We start from the raw sequence: 23,213 nt of genomic DNA, 5'->3' as shown, positions 1-23,213 counted from the left end.
ATATTCTTTAATATCAGTTTTAGGGTTTACGCCCATATTAATTATTACCCCCAGAAAAGCTTTAACTTCAACAAGGATGACATTCTTCCAGCCCCACCATATGGAATATTGCCTAAACGACATGGTTTTTTTTATTTTTTCTTTTGCTTTTCGATTAGTTACAGCAACAATTTCAGACAATAATGAATCTATAAAAAATAACTGAAAGTACTGTAATTCAGTTTTCACATAACACTGTTATACACTGGACCACATCGCGGAACTGTAAATGGAAATTTGGGCAAGTCACAATCAATTACATTATAACAAATATCACAGAATCCTGAAGGTAAGTCAATATGATTATCAGAACTATCGGTATTACTCATGGAAATGATCAATATTGTCACAAATCAGCACATCACTAACCTCAAATTCACTATCACTTTCTGATCCTGAAGGCGAATCAAAGAGTATTTTCATTAACTGTTGGATCGCAGTCACTATCACGACTAAAAAGACTTTGGAAATCGTCACTAGAAAACTCATTCATAATATTTTCCAATTCGAAATCACAAATTCAATTACAATGAGAACTTCCAGCCATCTTTCATACCTTAACTTGTTTATTTACAATTCAGACGAGATGTCATAACACAGCCTACTAGATATGTTATTGTATGTGCGTTTGTTTACTGATAACAAATTCAGATTAAACAGCCGATGCTAAACTAAATAGAATATGATGTCGAGCAAGAACTAACTAAATGTTGAGGGATGCTCGTTTCAAGATTTACTGACATCTAAACATTATGTCAAGTGTTACACGTTGGGACTGCTACATAATGTCGAGTGGTTTACGCCACTGGACCTGACGTGAATTTCAGAATATCAAGTATATTATGACAAAGGACTGCAAAGGGTTAAATCAGGTTGGTGTGCTAGCATGAATAAACGAAGGATATTCAATGATTAGAGACAAATTGATGTAGAAAAAAACTGTATTTTTACAAAATTAGACTTTTGCTACTACTCAACATAATCCCAGCAATATTAATACACTTGCTCCAATGATGAACTAGTTTTTTTATACCTGATGCAAAGAAGTTGTTGTTTGAGCCACTTTCCCACAAATTCGTTGACCTCCTCATTGTTACTGAATTTTTTCCACGTAATGCCTCCTTGAGTGGACCAAACAAATGAAAATCCGAGGGAGCCAAATCTGGATTTTAGGGAGGATGTGGTACTATCTCCCAACCCATTTTTTCAACGGTTTCTTGGATCAGCTGGGCGGTTTAAGGGCAAGCATTGTTGTGTAGCAATATCACGCCTTTTCTTTGAGATCCGCGATGTTTTTCTCTCATTGCTGGCATTACTTTTTTTCATCAGCATGTCTGAGCAGTAGGCACTGTCTACTGTACGCTGATTTTCTAAATAATCACAAAAGACAACACCTTAGGTATCCCAAAAGACAGTCAACATGACTTTTCCCGCTGATACTTGCATACTGAATTTCTTTAGGACAGGTGAGCTGGTGTGCTTCCATTCCATGCTTTGTCTTTTGGACTCTGGTTCAAAATGGTTTACCAAGTTTCATCACACGTTAAAATCTTGTTTAGAAAAGGGTCACCTTCCCTTTCATAGCGTTTTTTCAAGTCTGTACACACTTTGAGTCTTGTTTCCTTGTGTTGTTGCGTTAACTCTTTAGGGACCCACCTTGCACTTGTTTTTTGTATTTGAGCTTAACAATATGAATAGTGCCAACACTTACTGCAACTGTTTTTGCTATATGTTCAACTCTAATAAGTTGGTCTTCACAAATAATGTTGTCAATGTGGGTTTCAAGCGAAGGAGTTGACACTTCAACTGGCCGGCCAGGATGTTGTTCGTCAATCACTGAGGTTCGACCGTTTTTTAACTGTTCTACCCGCTTATAAAAATTCCGCAGTTCATACAACTTTCACCATACTGTAAAATCATTTGAGAAAAGATTTTAGCTGGTTTTTCAACTTCAGAAAGCAAAAAACAGATCACTGAACATTGTTCAACTAGTGTGGAAACTTCAAGTGGGCATGCCATCGTTAAAAGCAATATTGAGGTTACAAACAAAACAACTTTTTTATCTGTCAGCTGTTCTCAGCTCATCCCAGTGATGCAAACCTAAAGTCATGAAAGTATAAAACTTCTCCAACAAACTGTTTCATTCTACATCAATTTGTCTCTTTAATTATTGAATGTCCCTAGTATGTCTAAGTATATTATAACATGTAGTAAAATAAACAGGAAATATATTTACAATATCCTGATGTTGAATAGTCAGCTGGAAATCAGGCTGGATTGTCTGAAAATCTGGGCGAACAGGGTCTGGACAGATCCAATTATATTGCCCTCGCATCATTCTTTTTCCATCCATTTCCACCCACATTTCTATTCATATCAGACCAATTTCTCTATCTATTTATATAATTTTATATTAAGTATTTGAAATGAAATTCTGAATAATACTTTTATGGATACTTACAATATCCATTTCAGAGCTATTCCTCATGATCTTACTCAAATATAAGCTGAAAGATATTCATTTTAAAACAAAACTAAAATAATTTTTAATTAATGCACTCTTTATAGTTCAAGGAATAAATCATGAGAAAGGTGAAAGATATTCACCTTTGAATATTTACTTCACCCTACCTTTGAAAGGTGAAAGTATTTTATTATTCTTATTAGTTCCTTATGCTGTTTATTTTATTGCGTTAACTGAAACTAACAATCACTTGCTATGCTTTCAAAGTGACTTAATTAATAATTATCTGATGAATAAATTATTTTTAATCGTGTTGGTAAATGTAATTATGAAATCTTTCCATTAGCCTTTAAGGTTTTACTAAAACAATTAATAATCAACATCTGTTAAAATATTAATGAATTTTATATAATATAAACAAATCTTAATACAAGGAAAATAAAAATAAATAGCCAGTTATAGAACAAGTCGCATGCAACAATCAATTTTAAAGTTAATACAATCGAAGTTAAAATACCATTTACCTTAGAGCAGCTTCATCCAATTCCTGTGGTCTATTGGTAGCAGCCATAACCAAGACACGTTCTTCAGGTGTTGAAGGTAAACCATCAAATTCTACAAGAAATTCAGTTTTCAATCTTCTGCTTGCTTCATGTTCACCTTCACGTCTTTCAGATAAAACCGAATCGACTTCATCAACAAATATTATTGAAGGCTAAAAATCCAACACCAAAATAAAAGAGATCAGTTTCTTTGAACATTATTAAAGATTTTTATAATTTAAAAGCTGCATTAAAAAGTTTTTCAACCGATAATCTGATAATCATAACGTGAAAAAATTTTTATAAAAAAATGCATTACTTCTAGTACCAAGCCATAACCAAAGCCATTTTTTTTTTTTATTTAAAAAAGTATTTTTTTAAACAATTTCATTAGAACTATTTAATACTGATACGATTAATTGCGCCATTCTTTAACTCTTAAGGAATAGGCTCACATAATCTGACAGCAAAGGTGTAATTCCTACATATTTTGTTGACAGCACAATATCATACTGTGAAAGTCAACGTCTAGTTAGGACTGCACAAAAATGGTGTCTCATCAGTCAGTTTTTTCATGGAGCCAATTGCGACAGGACACACATACCTCGACAAGCTTGAGAACTTCCTCAGATTCCTGCATGTTTCAGTTTCCAATAAGGAGGTGCTTCACCATACTTTCACTGTGATGTTACCATGTTTTTGAACAACACTTCCAGATATCACCCCTTTGAACTTTTTTCCTTGGAGATTTATTAAAAGTTATGGATACTGAAGTAAAAACCAAGATTTGGATGATTTAAAACAGAGTATTATTGAAGCTGTTGGTCTAATAAATAACACCACAAATGCTCCTAAACACCTGGCAAGTGTTAGATTAATGTCTAAATATCTGCCGAACTACAAAAGGTGGATAATTGGACTTGACTAACCTACATTACAACTTGGTGAGTTGCTGAGTATATTAAAAAAAAAAAAATCATTAAATTATATTAACTGGATCTCTTAATATAAGCTGTTACATCTTTAGCCCAGACACCTTTATTTATTCAATTACATAAATTTGTACTAACAACATTACTGATTAATCCATAGTGCCTGCTTCTCATATTTATGTGTTTTTTTTTTAATCAATAATCTGATAAGTTATGTATAATAAAAAATACTGAAATATGATGTTGAATATTCTGAATTCTCCTGAAAACATATGATAATTAAAGATAATATTCAGGATTATATTTGTGCTCTAGCTATAAACCATTTATCAAAGTATTGAAAAAATATATAATAAAATGTTAGATAAAAATAAGAAATTACAAAAAAAGTAAAATAAAACAAAACCCTGCTACTATTTATATAAATTAAGTTGATACATTGGTACGAATTTATACAAATGAAGACTATGTTTGAAATCATTCACTAATTGAACCGATCAAAATAAACAAAATAAATTATTATTAGTATTTTAATAAATTAAGCTATATACTTTTTATTATTACACATAGAATCAGAATCAAATTATTATTAGAAAATAAGATATTATTTTACATTGCAATGCAAGACAAATGATTAATATTAATAAATAGTTTATTAAATTCCCCTCTAGCAACAGAATATTATTATTAATCAGTTGTTTAATACTCACTATTTCACTGCTTATTTCATGAAACCAAGAGTATTTCTGTGATAATAACCAGTTTATCAGGTGATAATTTAATACATAGCAGTCAAAATTAAAAGGTTTTGTGGAAATCATACAGTAGTGCATCCACTTTCAGTCTGACATCTAAATAAAAGTGAAAAGATGTACCGACTGAAAAAAGCAACAACAAGTTGCATAACTTACTCAGTTTTATTTCCAAAAAATTACATACTATTTACAGTTAAAACACAATAGACTAAGTGAAAACCATCACAGGTTGAAATTTATGCATTAAAAACTAAAGGACAGAGGGTAAAAAATTTCACATACCATTTAATACATACATCTGAATGTTCATTCTGTATCAGTTTTGAAATACACATTTTTTTTTTATTTTAGAAAAAAAAATAAAGAAGACATTATGGGATAAACAGACACAACTTAACCGGGGACAATGTGCAGTTAACTGTATGTAAGAGTACCATAGTGACAAGTTATCTGATCCTGTTCACAAAGGATTAGTGAGGTTTCATTTTACATATACATGATGACACATACCTGTAATTCACGAGCTACAGCAAATAGTGCTCTAACAAGTTTTTCACCTTCACCAACATACTTTGATGTCAAACTGGCAGCAGAGATACTGAAAAATGTAGCTCTACATGCGGTTGAAACAGCCCTGGCCAATAATGTCTTGCCATTGCCAGGTGGACCAAACAACAGAAGACCACGTGCAGGGGCACGTAACCCAGTAAATAATTCGGGTCTCAATGAAGGTAAAATAGCCATCTCCTGTAATGCCTGTTTTGCTACCTATAAACAAAAATAAGAGAAAATGATAAAAAAGTTTTTTTTAAAATTATTATTAAGAATACAGATTATGCAGTAATAATTATCTCAGTTAAAACAGATTCACCATTACAATGAACAAATTAAAATTAGTCTGTTAAAATGATTTTCAAATTTGAAAATATTAACTGCAAATTTGAATAATGGATATAATGAACTAAATTCTCCTGTAATTACGGGAATCCCACACTTGAATATACAAATTGAGTGAACCACAATACTAATAATTGTGTTCATAAATAATTTTCATATTCAAAAGAAAAATAATATTCTTCATTAACCGAGGTTCATACTAAGATACTTTTGGGCATAGGTTAAGCCTAATGCAGCGATAGAGTTCACTATTATAAATTACACATTACAAAGCCCTACACCAAAGTCACTGTAAAAAGTTTTAAAAAACTCTTCTTTCTGATTTGCCCTTGCATTTTGGGATGGCCTGCATCAGGTCTTTTATAAGTAGATACATCATACATACAATTCTTCTGTACCTGTATGAATTAATTTGGCTCTTTCCAATTAGTCCTCTACTGGCCACTGACTTTATAATTCTGATTAACTCAAATTTACTTTATTGTTAGTAAAGTGCATACTTCCATTTAACTTATGTATCATGTTTTGTAGGCGTCATATCCTAAGGACTACTACAAGTTTATCGTTTTAAGAATGTCAAAATATAATATTTTATCTGTTTCTGAAAAAATTCAAGTGATACATGACTTGGAAAATGGTTCTTCAAATTTATCAGTGACAAAATGAACATGATTTATTACCATTTACTCCACATACAATTTGGAAAATCAGGACTTGACAGTAGCATTAAAAAATAACCAAACTGTAAAAAGCAATAAAAATGTGAAAAACAGTAACAGTGTCGTAGCTCTTCATTTGTAGTTTAGAGTGCAAGCAGTCCCATGTATGAAAATTAATCAAACAGAATTAAAAGTTTATGCTATGTTTTGATCTCCTTGCTGCCAGATTCTACATCTGCATTATAATCAATGGGTACAGAGGATAATTAAAAATTTCAAGACTCTTTTTTGTTGATTGCTAGTTTTAAATTTAATTCAACAAGTAGAAGATTCTGAAAAAATTCTCAATTCTCACATCAAAATTTCCATACTGAATAAAATCTATCTATTTAATGATGATTGGAAAAACACAAATGACAATATGCAACTGATCTAGAAAAACATGATTTGCAAGGATTTTCTCAAGATAAAGTGATGGTCCTGAAGTAAACTTGAAGCTCTAGATGCCTAATTAGGGAAGTTCTGAAACAATACTATTTTCACCTAAACAAATTTATAGGTGTAGACAGCAAAGCAGCGGTTCTAAATAAAAAAAAATACAGCCACCAAGAAAATCTTCACATGGAAAGAGATAGTTAATGCTTTGATCCTTAAATCTAGGTGTGACGCTACTGAAGAACCACTCTGCTAAATTATTCAACAAACAGTTTCAAAAACCAAGTACTTCAGGAAAACACTAACTTTCATCTTCTCAAAAGTTGATTTATTAATCGTTAGTTTTTATCGGTTATTGAATATAAGCTTTTGCAACTTTTTTCAATAGAATCCATTTTGTAGTTTAATTTACATGGTAAATTAAATCCCAAAATTGAGATAAATGTTTATAACTCGACTGACATAAGCATTTTCTTAATCACAGATTTAGACAGTATATAAAATTTTCATCTGTAGAGATTTATAAGAAATAATTTATTTATTAACTACATTAATATATTTAAAAAATATAAGTACAGTGTAGGTTAATGCTGTGAAATATTATGTAAATATCATGTGCTGTGTAAGTATTATGTATTGGTAACTAAATTCTTTTTTTTTTTTCATTTCAGCTGAAAATTAATTTAAACATTTATATTATTAGTATTTACAACTTACAAATTGTTTTTTTATTTTTACAACTGGGTCTTCTGTGGACCATGTTTTTTTTTTTGTTTAACCTCTGGATCACCATTAGGTATTACTTCAGAGGATGAGATGAATGACTTGTAGCATGTGTGAAAATGCCATGCCAGACCAGGATTCAAACCCGGGACGTCCAGATGATCTGTGGACTATTTTAGAACAACTTCACTTTACATTTTGTTTTTTGACTGTTCTTTTGTCAATATTGTTTATTTTTTCTCTTTGAGTTTGTCTCTATTCTTATGTTCTAGCTATGTCTCTTTTTGTTCTTGTTATTTCCTTAAGTCCATAGATTTTGTATTTTGTTTGTAAACATTCTCTATCATCAGTTCCTCTTTCTTTATGTCTATTTTTTAATCCTCTTACATTTCTTTAATAAATCGATTAGGTATGCTCTAAGTTTTGGGAAGTAGTTAATTTATATTTCTTTGGTTAAACTGTTTTCATTCATTTTTTTTAAATGTCCAAAAAAGTATATAATCTCCTTTTTTGTTTGAGTCTGTAATTTTTTTTAATAACTGGTACAGCTCTTCATTTGACCTCGGTATATTTTTATTATCTTTACACCTCATGCATAATATTTTACATAATATCTCCCTTTTTTTTTTAAGGATTTTTTTGCTAGCATCATTGTTCCAACTGAATACAATCATTCAGGTTTTACTGTTATGTTATAGAGCTTAAATTTTGCAGTATAAAATATCGATGTTGTCAACCGATATGTTAATTCCATTTTATTTGCTTTGCTTTCTAGGCTTAGTTTTTCCATAATGCTGCTTTGTAATACTTTTAAATATTTAAGCTATTTGATTACGATAACTTGTTACTAAACTTCTAGGCTTATTTTTTATATTGGTCTAGCAATCAGTTTTTCATAATATATTTGAAGATCTATTCTTTCACAGGAGTAGGGGTGCCCTTTAAGGTTTCTGTTTGTATTTTGGCTACATTCAAATAATTTGCAATTTTGGCAACATCATCAGCAAAAACAAAACAGTCCACTTACAATTTATCTTTTTTCATCCCATTCTAGTTGTTTTTATCTTGTCTTTTAGTATTTTTCTCTGTTCTTTGATAAATTTAAGGAAAGCCTAACCAAAGAGAACTGGAGGTAGACCATCTCTCTATCCTACAATAGTCTTTATTTCAAAAGAATTCATTATTACATTCACTTTATAAGTTACATTTTTTAGGTGTTTACTACTGTTTGTATTTAATTTTGCAGACTCCCATATCTGTTAAAATTAGGAGAGTTAGGAGACCTAACTCTCCTAATCTGCACGATAGTGTACAGGTTGCCACGAAAACAATGCCATGCTTACTTTGTGCAACGTACATGTCTTTAAAACACACAAGTGTTTTCTTGTGTGTATGGTCTATTGTTAAAAATGTCTACAGTTTCACCTGATTTACGAAGTCAAGGAAGAACATTATGTATAATGTTTATTGTTATTTTCAACATTTAAAAATTTTCAGTGATGTTTTTTGTGTTTTTCCAACACTCAACAAACTACAGCAGATGCTTGTTGTGTTTCTCTCAGAACTGTTGAGCAAATTACTGCAGAGGATAATAAGAGCTCTACCAAAAGGAAAGACAATAACAAAACAAGTGTAAATTCATTTTCTTCTCTGAAAAAAAAAACAACCACATAATAAACCTGTGACAGATTTGAATGATTCTGATAAGGACGTGATCCATAGAACTGTCATTGAGTTCTATAACCACGGGGAGTATCCTACCATTCAAAAAGTAAAACACACGTTACAAGAGAAAATTAATTAGTGGAGTTGTCTTTATGAAAAAGTTTTAAGGCTCTTGGATTTTCATGCAAAGACTAACGATGGTAGAAAGTTTTTAATGGAGAGGCAAGATACTTTTTTATTACGGGAAGCATTCCTTAAAAAAATCCTTAATAGTCAAAATGAAGAAAATCCATGCCCTATTATTTATTTAGATGAAGCTTGGGTAAATCAAAACCACTTGAAAAATTATATTTGGAAAAATTTGTAAATTACAGGTGGTGGCTTGAAGTTTCCTGTCAGTAAAGGTTGCAGTTCAATTTTGTCGCAAAAAACACTCCGGCGTTATCATTTGTTTCTGCTGACATCAGGTACCTGTGAGTAGCTTTCGTATGTCCTATCCGCAAATGGCAAAGGACCACTATCTCTTGGCAAAATTTCCTGTGGGAGGAATCCCATGGTAACACAGTATCTTTGACATGTTGAAGTATGTTATCTACCATGACAATCCAGTCATCTTGCCACCTCGCACAAAGTGGATGTTTGACATGGTTAATAAAGTCGGATGTAGTAACACGGGTAGTGAAGGATGGCTGACTACATGCATCTTTTACAGCAGAATCTACATTTCATTACCCGGAATCCCCACATGACTAGGTACCCAGCAGAAACTCACTTGTGTATTGCGATGGCTCAACTGGGTGATTGCATTGTAGATGTTGGTGACAATAGGATGTCTGGAATAAAAAATTTTGAAGAATTGCAGAGCACTGCACGAGTCACTACAAATAAGGATATGACAGTACTTAGGGTTAATGATATTCAAAGCCTTATGTATAGCATATAGTTCAGCAGTAAAGACACTCGTAAGACCAGGTAGAACAAACATGTAGGTTTGGTCATTAATAATAAATGCACACCTAACAGTATTGTATTGTTTCAATCCATCTGTGCACACTACTGCATCTTGGTTTGTTGCTTTGTCTTGGAGAGAATATGGTGAAACATTTGCTGAAAGAAAATAAATGGTGTTGAATCTTTATTGTATATCATGAGGTCAAACGTAAAACTAATAAGGTTGATTCTGCAAAGAGGATACGATAACGGATAAACTGGAAAAATGGAAGGTCTCTCAATGTTTATAAGGTGTAGTAAACACCGGGTGCAAATACCTACAGGCGCAGTACAATGTTGATGGTTCTCATATCTTCAAAAATAAGTATTACCAAGAACTGCATCAAAAGCTGGGTGATTTGGCTGTCCCTTAAGGCAGAAAAAATAAGATGCCAATACCTAGTTCCATCTATCCCAAAGTTATGGCTCACCACAGTCAACAAGGATCCTGATAACAGGGCTTGATCTAAAGGCAACCATAGCAAGCCAAAGGAAAGTGTGATGTAAAGCAATTGGCATTTTAAGCACGTATAACGCGCTGAAGAGTAGGCGACACAACCATCATCCAAACAGGAACGAACCAAGGAGTAGTAGAAACACAACATACATGACTGATCAACACCCCAAATGTAATTGCTAAGGACTCGACGCACATCTAAAAGTTTGAAACACCCTGTTTTCAATTCTTTGATGTGTTTGACCCATGTAGGGCAACTATCAAAAAATAAACCTAAAAGCAGAGATAGAAATTAGCGCTCCACTGAGAAAGACTTGTGGAACAAAGGTGTCCCACGGGCGAGAAAAGACTACACATTTTGTTTTCTCAGGTGAAAATGTGAAGCCAGTAACTTTGGACCAAGCTTCAAGGTGAGATATAGTTCTGTAGTAGTCTCTTGGCTATGGTTGTGAACAAGAATATATACAGCAAAATCAACAACAAATAAGGAACATGAAACAGGCATCTGCGAAAATGTAGTTATACCGTTGATGGCTACAGAAAATAAAGTAGCACTTAATACACTTTCTTGAAGTACTCCACTCTCCAAGTTGGCGCTAACCAAAAGAACATCTCCAACACGTCCAACAGATGTTGTAATGCCGTGTGAGGAAGGTGCAACAGCATACCAATATGAATGTTGTCAGGTCCAGGTCGATTTGTAAGTGTGTGTAATAACTCCTTGAATGTAAATGGAGCATTTAATTCACACACTGAATCACCAATGTTAGCTTAGTAGATGGCTTACCGCCAGCTATGACTACTCCTGCCCGAACAGGTAAAACATTGGTGACAGGGACTTTAGATGGATCTTACGATTGGATTCACTAACTGGAACTAACAACTTTTTGTTCAATTTCATCAGCTCTGAATTAGAGGCTATAAGTGAAGTGACCTGATCAGACATCTGAACAAGTTTTTCAGCTCATTGCAGGATCCGCACTGCTGAATGCCTAAATTTGCAGAAGCTTGTTTTGATGCAGCAGTGGCAAAGAAACATCTGGTTTAATCAGGTTCCATGAATTAAGTGTTTTCCTGTATTCTCTGCATGCAGTCGGAAAAAACAGCTTCTGCTCGGTAAAGATTCTGAGAAATGCCTTTTCTTTTTCTTCTTGAAAAGTTGGGCAATCTTGAGAACGGGCTGCATGTGAGCCATTACAGTTTGCACATTTTTCATCTGCCGGGCAGTCAGTGTTATTGTGGCCTTCCTGAGCACAACGAACACAGATCTCTATCTTCGAGCAAGATGTTGATGTGTGACCATAACCTTGGCATTTGAAACATTGATGTGGGTTGGATATAAATGGTCATACCTGAACAGACAGGTAACCCACTTTAACCTGCTCTGTGGTGCCAGAAGATTAAATTTAAGTATAAGAGATGACATTGGTTCTTCCAACCCGCTCTGCTGTTTCATGATATGACTCACAGCTATTACTTCTTGGGGTCGAAGTTCGTCAGATATTTCTCTTACGTCCAGATCCAGAAGGTCTCTGCAAAAATTACTCCCCAACTTGTATTCAAAGTTTTGTGGCACATCGTACTTACGTGTATACCGCCCATATTAGTAATACTTAAGAGAGATCTACTCTGTTCACTGTTATGGGTTTCAATTAATATAGATCCATCTCTTAATTTTTTATGTTCTTCGATGAGCCTCACAATCCTGTCACAACTTTGTTGATCAGAAAGGATGAGACCTTGAAAAGGGAACCAACTTCCTGAATGCTTCGCACAATAACAAATCTAATGTTTTTAGCCCGTGGATGGTCCGCTTCAAAATTTGCTTTGTTTACTCCACTACTGATATCCTTATCAGACAAAGCTAACCGAGGCCTTTTCAAAAGACTGGATTTGGTGGTTTTTTCAGATGGACCATTAACTACCATAGAAGTTTCTAGTAGGCTTGTAATGTCGGTCCCACAAGTACTGGCAATAAAACAGACCACTCCAACAGAGTGCACGTATACTGGAGCTAAAGCCAAATACAACTGGGTTTGCTCATGTGCCCAGAGGATTCGAGACTCACTACATAGAGCCATTCACGAATCAACACGATAGTTCCCACCTTGGGTTACAGTTGCGCTTCGTAAGGTGTCGCAACATCACTGAGTGTATGTGCAAGAAGAAATAGTGTAGAATGTTGTAATTTAGTTGTGTACGGGTATATGTTGTAAACCGAATAGCATTCTTGGTGTAGAGTATGTGTATAGTGTAAAGTGTTCTACAGCTGTGTATAGCAGGAAGAAAAACTGCAGAGGCTAGGTCCATGGGGATGCCAACTCCCGAATAAAGAATAAGACTCCCCGTCAGGGAATCTTGTGTCATGCTGGATCAGCCAGGTATGATTTTATTAACAACATCAAACTATTGTTTCAATCACAACAGGAAAACTATGCCAAAAGAAAGGTTCTGTGATGATGTAATTGTTCAAGCACAACAGAACGCCTGGATGACAAGTGATCTAATGCAAGAATGGTTAAAATATGTATGGGAAGGTATACACGATGGACTTCTGAAACGAAACGGTATGCTGGATGCTTTTTGTGGTCATTTGTCTGACAACATTAAAAACAAAACTGACAAATGGAAAATGTGATTTAGTTGCAATTCCTGGAGGTATGACAAGTCGTTCACAACCACTGGATGTAGGGTTAATAAATCTTTTAAAGATCATATTCGTGCACAATACAATCAATGATTGACTGAAAATGATCAACCCCTTACACCGAGCAGCAAAATTAAACGAGCAACAGCAGCTATAATTGTACAATGGATTTCAAAAGCTTGGAATGATTTTCCATCAGAAAGAGTTAAAAATTCATTCTTGAAGTGCTGCTTGTTGAATGCATTGGATGGTTCTGAAGACAATGAACGTCAGAACCACAGTGACGCAAATGAATTTGACTCAACATCTGACTAAGATAAAACTGACAACATAGAAAACTAATGAGACATACCGTTTAGTCCAAAAATTACTGTGATTAGTGATAAAATACTGCACTTGTAAAGCTAAATATGTATGTAGCTAACTACGTTACATTTAAGGTGCTGTAATACAAAATATAGTGTTAAATACTTTTGATTTAGGTGTGTTTTACTGCATATTTGGATTATTCAATAAATCGTTGTAAGTAGCTTATTATAATTATTTAACTTTTTATATTCATTTTTCAGAATAGAATGAACTTAATGAAAAATACTGATATATAAAAAAATACTTATAGAACTTACTGTAATTTATAATAAATAAATTATACAGTATTTTAATATTTCTATTGGAAATTTTTTTTCCAGAATTATCTACTAAATTTAGGATGTGTAAATTAACTATAATCTTGTTTGTGAATTTCTGAATTTGGTTTCAGATTCTGAAAAGTTTAGTTTTTTTTACGTTTCTCACATTTTTGAGATCTACAAAATCTTTTGAAAATTTTTCATTACTTAATATTAATCTTCTATCTTTATTTTTAAAGCAGCGACTTGGAAGTCAGTATGATTTTAGTTTGGATTTAAATATTTGATAAGTCTCCGATGCTATTCTTTTTAAAATTTTCCACTATTTGTTTAAGCCTTTCTTTTGCATAATTCCTTCTGATTTATTTTATGAATTTACAAGTTACTTCTTTTGACATTCAAAGTTTCCAGGTTTTGAGGAATTTTATGGGAGAGCCAATTTATTGATTTTTCTTTGCATTTACAATTTTTCTTTTAGTCTCTCCTATTTTTTGTGCTGCTTTATTGATTTGTTATTTAATTTGTAATCAATTTTCACTTTCAAAGGTTAAACTTTTAATGATGAAAACTGTTTGACAGTGAAACTGTATTAATATTTTTTAGTTTAATTTTAGATTTTCTGTGCTGTATTTAACTGTTCTTTGATATTTTCTTTTGATGAGGGATAAAAATTTATACATTATTTACTATTAATCACTTATAAGTTCTATTTTCTATTATTTTGTATATAAACACAGTATTTCATTTACAATATTTCCACATATTTCTTTATTCTAGCAACATCCTTTCACTGTCAAGGCTAATGAGCAATTAAAGCAGTGAACAATGAATTCACTTTGTCTCATGAAATTATAACAATTTCTGACATATTTTTTATGATCACTGATGTTTACAGAGTTCACTGAAGCTTTGGTATTTCATTTTGTTATTCACAAGTGTGTTCAGTTTAAATTTGTCATTTGCTTTATTACAGACATTAATTAATGGAAACTGTCTATCAGCTCAGTGAACAACTAACTGAATGTAATGATTTAAATGCTCAATGATTTCTTAATTTTACTTTTTATTAAAAATGTACTCGATAATTTTATTTCTTGTTTTACTACATACTTTGTCCTCTGTCAATAAAATATACAAATAAATAAATAATATAATTTCATTTTTTAATATGTACATGCTGATGACGATTTTGGTAGTATACTGCAGTTCCCCAATGTGGAAGAAAAAGGATCGCCAGACATAAGAAAGGATCAAAGAAACATTTTCTGATGGTAACCAAAATAAATTTCAGTGATTATGGCAGTGTACTCTAAATAGAATTCAGCTAGCTGTAACTGTAGTAGTCCTAACAAAGAGTATAATCCTGCAAAAAATTAGCAAGAATTTTGACAAAAAATGTAAGATTTTCAGTTGGCTCAACAATTAGGTGAGAATCAAACTGAATTTGATCCAAAATGACCTACACAATAACAACAAACTGAATTATCTTAAACGATTATAACAAGTAAAACAAATAACTGGTATACACACATCTTGTCCAGCAATATCTTCCCACTGAACCGGTGAACCACCTTCTAATACTTCATCCAACACAAGTTGAGCCAATTTAGGATCGACACCTCTCAAAGTTCCTTTAGCAACTGTTGGTTTAGTTCTATTTAACATTGGTTTATGTAATGGTGAGCTGCTTGGACCCTGAATAAAAACAACATAATTATTAGAAAATAAATACATTACAATTTTTTGTCCACATTAATAAAATTTTTGGCACTTCTGGATTGCAGAAGAACAAATGAGCATAATACCTAGTGTAAGCATTACCTGCTGACTGGTTATGTGATAATTACTTATGACTGATTTGATTTTAATATCAAAATCTCTGCAAAACAATACATCAATAATTCAATCCGGTTGAAGAATAAAAAAGGCAAAATCAATGTAGATCTACTGTGTTTTAACAAGGAGAAACCTGATTTTCCACAAGATTCTGTGCAAGATTTTGTAAACATACATCTTTATCATAATTAGAAAGACACATTTTATCATACACCATTCATTAGAAAATTTATTGGACAAAAAAGGATGTAGTCTTCTAGGGATAAATATGAGGGATGTTTTAAGAATATCTGTTTGGTAATTTTTTTTGGAGTCTACACAACACCTGTGAAACTCAAGATTGACTGCACTATTGACATATTTCACTATGCTTTTATTCCTTTCTGCACCTCCCTATGGTCATTTACATCAGAGCTGTAAAGTTTTAAAATGAATAAGGTAGAAGATGATAAAAATACCTCCGAATTTAAAAATTCAGGCGATGATTTTGGATCTTCAAAACATGTTTTCACTGGCAACTCATGGCCATTAAAGAAATGAATATATTAAAATGGTTCAAATATTCTAGAACATTATATCAGACTCATATTAAGCGCTTAACAGGTAAACCTAAATTATCACTAACAACTTAAAGAAGTATGTTGATAGTTATAAAAAAGTTATTTAGGAATTAGATCAGATTTGGAATTCATCTTTCTGGATGTTCACAGAGGATTTCTTGTAAAAATGATCCTTAAATATTTAATTTCATATTTTTATTTTTTAAATTTAATTTATACACTAGAAATAAATCAAAAGAGGTGAAAACCTACAGTAAAATTCATAAAATATCTGTTGTAAAAGAAAATTCTATTTGTAAATTTGATTTTTTACATTTAAATTATTTTATTTATTCATAAAATTAAATTTTTAGTGATAGATTCAATTAAGTTAATAACAATACGGACATTTATCTTATTTGTTTTTAATGTCATTGGTAATGATGTAATAATTACATATTAGTATAAAATGAATATTTGTAACAGTATGCTTAATGAAAAAACAAAGTATAAACAAAACAGAATCATAATAATGGCAAAAAAGACAAGAAAAATAAAAAATAAAAATGGCAAACATTTTCAACTTCTATTAAAATAGTGCTAAATAAGCAATATTTAATTTCTCCTTATAACATTTTTCATACTGTAATGATTAATTTTTAATGAAATACCAGGTGTGTAAATATGAAACCGGAATTTGCCCATAGATGGCCCAAGCTGTCAATGTAGTTACTGCCAAACCGCATCATTGGTGCTATTTTCTTTCTTTGACAGCTGACAAAGATTTCAACTCACAACAATATAAGTTTCATAAAACAGCATAGTTTTAATTAGCAGAACATGTTAAGTTTTGCACCTACAAACTACGATTTGCAGACAGCATTGATTTTCTGTTACAATTTAAAGAAAACTGTTGCAGAATCGCATCGAATGCTTGTCGAAGCTTACGGTGAGCATGCTCTTGGTAAATCACAGTGCTTTGAGTGGTTAAAAAAATTCAAAGCGGCAATTTTGACGTGAGAAACGAACAACATGGAAGACCACCAAAAGGTTTGAAGACAGCAATTGTTGGATGACAATTGCAAGCACTGTTGGATTAGGATGACGCTCAAACGCAACAAAAACTCGCAGATCAATTAAATGTAACACGAGAAGCCATCTCCATACATTTGAAAGCCATAGGAAAGATCCAGAAGAAGAGAAGATGGGTTCCACATGAACTGAATGAAAGATAGCAAAACCAAAAACCACTTGCGAAATGCTGCTCCCCAGGTAGAAAAGAAAGTCATTTCTCCATCAAATTGTGACAGGTGATGAAAAGAGGATGTATTTCGAGAATCCTAAGCATAAAATATCATCGGTAACTCCAGGCAAACCATCAACATCAATTTCAAGGCCAAATCGCTATGGAAAGAAGACAATGCTCTCGAGTTTGGTGGGATCAGAAGGGTGTGATCTATTATGAGCTGCTAAAACCTAGCAAAACCATTAATACCGAATTCCACCAACAAAAAATGATTGATTTGAATCAAGCACTGCGTGGAAAACGATCAGAATATCAAAAAAGGCAATACTAAGTGATTTTGCTTTATGATAATGCACCATCACACACAGCAAAACCGGTCAAGGAAATGATTGAGGCATTCAGTTGGGAAATACTTTCTGGCTTACTCACCAGATTTGGCTCCATCCTACTACTATTTATTTGCATCGATGGGACATGAACTTGCTAAGCAGCGCTTCACTTCTTATGAAAATGTACACAAATGGCTCGATGACTGGTTTGCCTCAAAAGAGCAACAGTTTTTGTGGCATGGCATTCATAAATTGTCAGGGGGATGGGAAAAATGTATACCTAGCGATGGACAATATTTTGAATAAAATATTTTTTATCATTTCATACAATAAATGTGCATTTTCTATACAAAAATTCTGTTTTCATATTTACACACCTGGTAACAATAATTATATATTTAAGAAATGTAAATAGATTGCCAGGTTATTGCTAATGTATTATATAAAGTTTAAGAATTTGGTGAAGTCAGACGATACTGTTTGGAATTCTCACAAGCAAGTCGACCATTAAACCATTAAAGCAACTTCCATCAGCCGTTAAGTTTAATGCTAAGTATAGTGATCAAGAAAAGTGCTTAACAAGCAAAGACTTTAAAGTAAAAATCCAGGGTAAGGATTGCAAGATAAAAGAAACCAACATGTTTCTTCTACTTTCATACTACATTATAATGGTAGTAATTCTGGTCTGGACTTCTAATTTCAATAAATACTTTTTCAAACAGTGTCTGCTAAAAACATGTAAAAATTAGTCAGCTATAATTCCAGAATGATAAAAGATAAAAAAAATCTCTACTGAGCAAATTTTTGAACAAAAAGAACCAGTCAGGAAGATGACATAATAAATTTTCATTTTTCAGGGCAATAATCTTTGATTTATTGCCACATAAAAACAATAATACCAGATAATTCCAAGGAAAATACAATGTTCAAAACAGATTGTAATGTGTTTTCAAAAAACTTACATGTGTACCTGACAATTTAGAAAGTATAAACACATAGATGCATAGTACTATAGTTCTGTCAAGGCTAACGTTCTACAGTAGAGAGCATGAAGCTATTCAACGGTGTAGTGAACCATCCCCACAATGTATGTAAATTGAGTTTTCTGAACTTTGATGCGTAGAGAAGTATATAAATACTCACAGACAGCTGTCTTTTAACAGCAGGTGGTGTGTGTGATAACTTTGCTGGTGATGGTGAAACGTGGTATGTTTTTGATCCCATAGATCTTGGTAAAGTTTTACTTTTTGCCAAAGGATGAGGTCCAGCCCTGGCTGCTCCAGCCACAAATTTCCTACTTGAAGCTGAAATATGTATAAAGTAAATTACTAACTTACAAAAACAATTTTGTGAAATAAAAATACAATCCTTACCGAATAAAATCTTTAATCAAACCGATATCTTGTCGACTTAAATAGATGGATCAGTAATAATTACTAAAGTGAAATTAATATTGTTGACATGTAATCAGATAAATATACCTGCATCAACAGTAGGCAAATGAATTATTTTAACATGAGATGAGATTTAATTTTTAATCAAACTAAACATCACCTTTTATAAAAAAAATTCTCAGTTAAAAACATACACAAGAACACATAAACATAAAGTGTACATAAAAGCACACATAAACATAAAGAGTAGATAGATCAGTTCTACATCAACTAACATCTAACACAACTTCAATAAATCTTCATTAATTATATTTATGTATTGTTCTACAAATTCAATGTTTTCTTTTTCAAAACTATACTAACAACAAAGAGACTGAACGATCATCAAATTAACAATGATTTACAGGACCGATTAATGAAATTTTCCAAATTACTATTAATTTCTATTTTGTGATATTCCATTATTTGTGTACAACAGATCAAGCAATCAGACTCATCTGCTAGGCTAAGATTTTTATATAATAATTATTGATAGAGTGTTCACTGAAAAAAGCATGCCTCCTTTGTAAGACAAAATGTGAAATCAAATTATTTCTTTTCCCCCACCATAACTTTATGCTATATATAGTAATGTATCAAGAAAAATCAAAAGTAAGAGTTGCAACCTGCCAGTGACCTTAGTTTATATGAAACAGACATTTGTTATGGTACTCATTCAACATTATAAGGGTTAAAAAAGATTATCAGGTGTAATACCATCAGTGAAAAAAAAAAGAAGAAATGTGACAATTGTAGAGCACAAAAATGTAATGCCACAATGAAAAGAAAGAAACAGAAACACTAATATTACAGCTACAAAAGTGACTAAAAACATTGACATATGGGGAAAGATATTTTAGGGTAGGAACATTTGCTAGATGTCATCTTTTGTAGTGTTTCACTGTAGAACAATTATTTAAGAAATACTCTATGTTACTTTAGAAATTAGGTGTAGAAAACATTACATGGTAGAATATTTAATTGAAAACATTTAGTTATGAGCTACCAGTTGTGCATGTATAGTGTTATGTACCAATATGAGTTTTTTTTAGATTATTGTTAATTTTAAATAGTACATGCATTCTCATAAAATTAAATCCAGTCATTAGAACCACATGGGATAAGAAGATATGACTAATATGTTAATGTGCTGAAACCAAAATTACAGGAGATTAACGAATATCTTACATAAAAAGAAATCTATCTTACCTAGAAGATTAAGCCTATCTTTTGCCATTATTAAATTTGTTTTCATTTTTTCATGTAATCGTTGTGCTCTTTCCCATACTTCTCCTTTACCACTATGACAGTCTATTGCAATACCTTTTTCAAGCTCTAATATACCTCTCTTATATAATTCTATTGCTTCTTCTTTATGTCCTGAAAAAAAACATTCACAGATTTGCATTTTAAATTAATAATTAAACATAGGCTTACTACTATTAAAAAAAAAAGTTAAATTAGGATAAACCAACTTTTAGGATGATTGTTTCAAAAAATAACAACATACAAGAGTAAACATAGCAATATAACACAAAATTAAACTCAACACGGTGAATATATGATATCAACCACAATGCCAAAGAAATAAACTAGTTTTAATCTTTCCAATCCTCCCTCTCTCTAACTCTGTACCATGAATCTTTCTTGCTTTACATATATTACAAAAACTATAAGATTACATACCATTACTTCTAATTAGAAAGTGTTAATATGCTTTGTCTTTTAACAAAGAAAATAATTTATTTACTTCTTTCTTATAAATGTTCTCTTCCATTTTATGACAACTAACCTACCTTCTATATCTTCTCTATAGTCAGTTATTTTTTTAATGTCTTGCTCTTATCTTCCTTAGGTAATCCTACTTTCTTAGCTGTTCTATTTTCATACTCTTTCCAGTCAAGCTTCTTAAAACCTCATTCAATTTCCTTGATTCATCCACTATAACAGATTTCAGACAATCTTGATACTATTTTCCCAACCACGTCTAAGTCAAACATCTGCTCTAATTCTTTCTACAAGAACATTACAAATGGATAAATCCTAAACAATTTATTTTTAAGCGATGTAGATTTATCACTAAAATGCGGATTAATTAATTTAATAAACCAAAACATGCAACGTAAATAAATATGCTAACTATGCTGTTAGCATAGTTTTTTACTAACATGTAAAATCTAATAAATGCAGACTGTGATATTTGTATCTATTACATTATATGACAAATGGCAATCGTGTAAATTCGTTAACAGGCATACAAAATTATAATTACTTTGATAATTTAAAGTGAAAATAAAACTTTTAAAAACTTTAAGATTTTTATATAATTTTATCTTAGTAGAAAAAAGCCTGCTTATTATAAGATAAAAAATATATGTTTTATTTATGCTGAGTTTAAGTCAAATTTAGCATCCTTATAGTTTTATAATATTCAACTTGTGTACTGAATTGGGGCCGGTATATTTTGTCACTTATTTTTCACGGAACACATATATGTACTTGCAAATTTATATAAATATTTCAGCTGATGAGAAATGGGTTAACCTATTTTTGTTCTAACAGTTATTTTAATTCCAAATGATACAAAAAAAATCTAAGGTACACCTGTGTTTACAATGTAATGGTAATATAAATAGTTATTTTATATATAATTACATTAAACACGATGGAAGTTAATATTAATGGAAAGACCGGAGAAGAATAAAAATTCATAATTCTTAATTAATCTTTTCAAGCACATAATTTTGAATACAAATGAAAAATATCAGTTATAATTACAACCTACAAGTAGAAAAATATTTCAAAATGAAAAACATTTAAGAAGTAAAGATATGAATAAAAATTCCTCACAAATGGTTTAAAATTTTAGTACATAAAACTATAATTTAAATTTCTTGTAATTCCAGGATGTGATGTGATAAATTTTCATCATTTTTTAATCACTCATATGTACATAAAAAGAAATTTTTATTGAATGTCAGCTTGTAGTCAATAGGTAAAAGAAACAATTTACTAACCTTCATTTTCTTCATCAATTTTCAAAGCTTTTGAAATGAACTCAAAAGCTTTACGATGATGATCCTTTTGTTTAGCTAAAAGAGGATCGACATAACCAGAATTCGGATGACTTACTCTACGGTGATGTGACATTTTCTCAAGTTCTTGGTACACGGGCTTTTCTGAAGAAGTAAAAACCTCCGTCGGATCGCAATTGTCACTTTCTTGTTTATAAGCTGTTTTTACTGTGGTTCGAATAATAACAATCTTAGAACTTGACTTTTTCCAAATATACATAAATATTACAAAAAACATGTATAAAACAGAACGAAGAGCATTAAAAACAAAAATTAAAGGCAAAGAAACAAAATATAAATTTCTTTCATGAACGGATGCTGTACTACTAGACGTTCCCGATTCTTTACTACTTTTAGTTTTTTTATGACATTTTGAACCACTCTTACGAATCATTAAGAAAAAGGAACAAAAAGCGATAATAACAGCTTGAGTTTAAACCCTAAAATAAATATTTAAAAAAATTATTTTTGTAATTCTGCATTTTATATAATATACATTTACACTATACAAAACAATAAATTAATATAATCTACTAATGTTAAGAATCTCTTATTTTTTCACTTGGGCCTAATTCTATATCATAAAAAATAATAAACCATACAGCCAACACAGTACTAACACAAGCAATTTCAACTCAATACTGAAGTGAAAGAACCCGTCCAATCTTGTCGATATCGTAAACATCGTCTTTCGTCTAAGTAAGAGTCGATTTTCGACTAACTAAACTACTAGAATGGCGGTAATTTCAAAGCAGCAAGTCGCAAACTTATTTTTTTTAATGATGCTGCGTTTATAGGTAAAATGCTTAATGTGAATAATACTCAAATTTTCTTTTAAATCTGTTTAATAAAATATCTAAAATTTCAACAGAACGATACATCAGTCATTAATCTATTAACCCATAAAAAATATTTTGAAGTC

At 31.6% G+C, this 23,213-nt stretch overlaps 1 protein-coding gene across 2 annotated transcripts in view; it reads right to left on the bottom strand.

Annotated features, from left to right (window-relative positions):
• spas (spastin) overlaps positions 1-22,930 on the bottom strand; it is a 42,832-nt gene extending 19,902 nt beyond the window's left edge. For both annotated transcript variants that reach the window (XM_075367653.1, XM_075367652.1), the window contains exons 1-6: positions 22,235-22,930; positions 20,427-20,597; positions 18,928-19,088; positions 15,365-15,529; positions 5,243-5,500; positions 3,028-3,218 (exon numbers count right to left, since the gene is read on the bottom strand). In XM_075367653.1, the coding sequence (XP_075223768.1) occupies positions 3,028-3,218; positions 5,243-5,500; positions 15,365-15,529; positions 18,928-19,088; positions 20,427-20,597; positions 22,235-22,685 (1,397 nt within the window). In that variant the 5' untranslated portion in view covers positions 22,686-22,930. The remainder of the gene's footprint in view (positions 1-3,027; positions 3,219-5,242; positions 5,501-15,364; positions 15,530-18,927; positions 19,089-20,426; positions 20,598-22,234) is intronic.
• Between the last annotated feature and the right edge of the window lie 283 nt (positions 22,931-23,213).

Source organism: Lycorma delicatula, chromosome 5 (genome assembly GCF_047948215.1).
Source record: "Lycorma delicatula isolate Av1 chromosome 5, ASM4794821v1, whole genome shotgun sequence".
NCBI lineage: Eukaryota > Metazoa > Arthropoda > Insecta > Hemiptera > Fulgoridae > Lycorma > Lycorma delicatula.
Note: the sequence above shows the minus strand (reverse complement) of the source record. Positions and strands in the feature narration are given on the sequence as shown.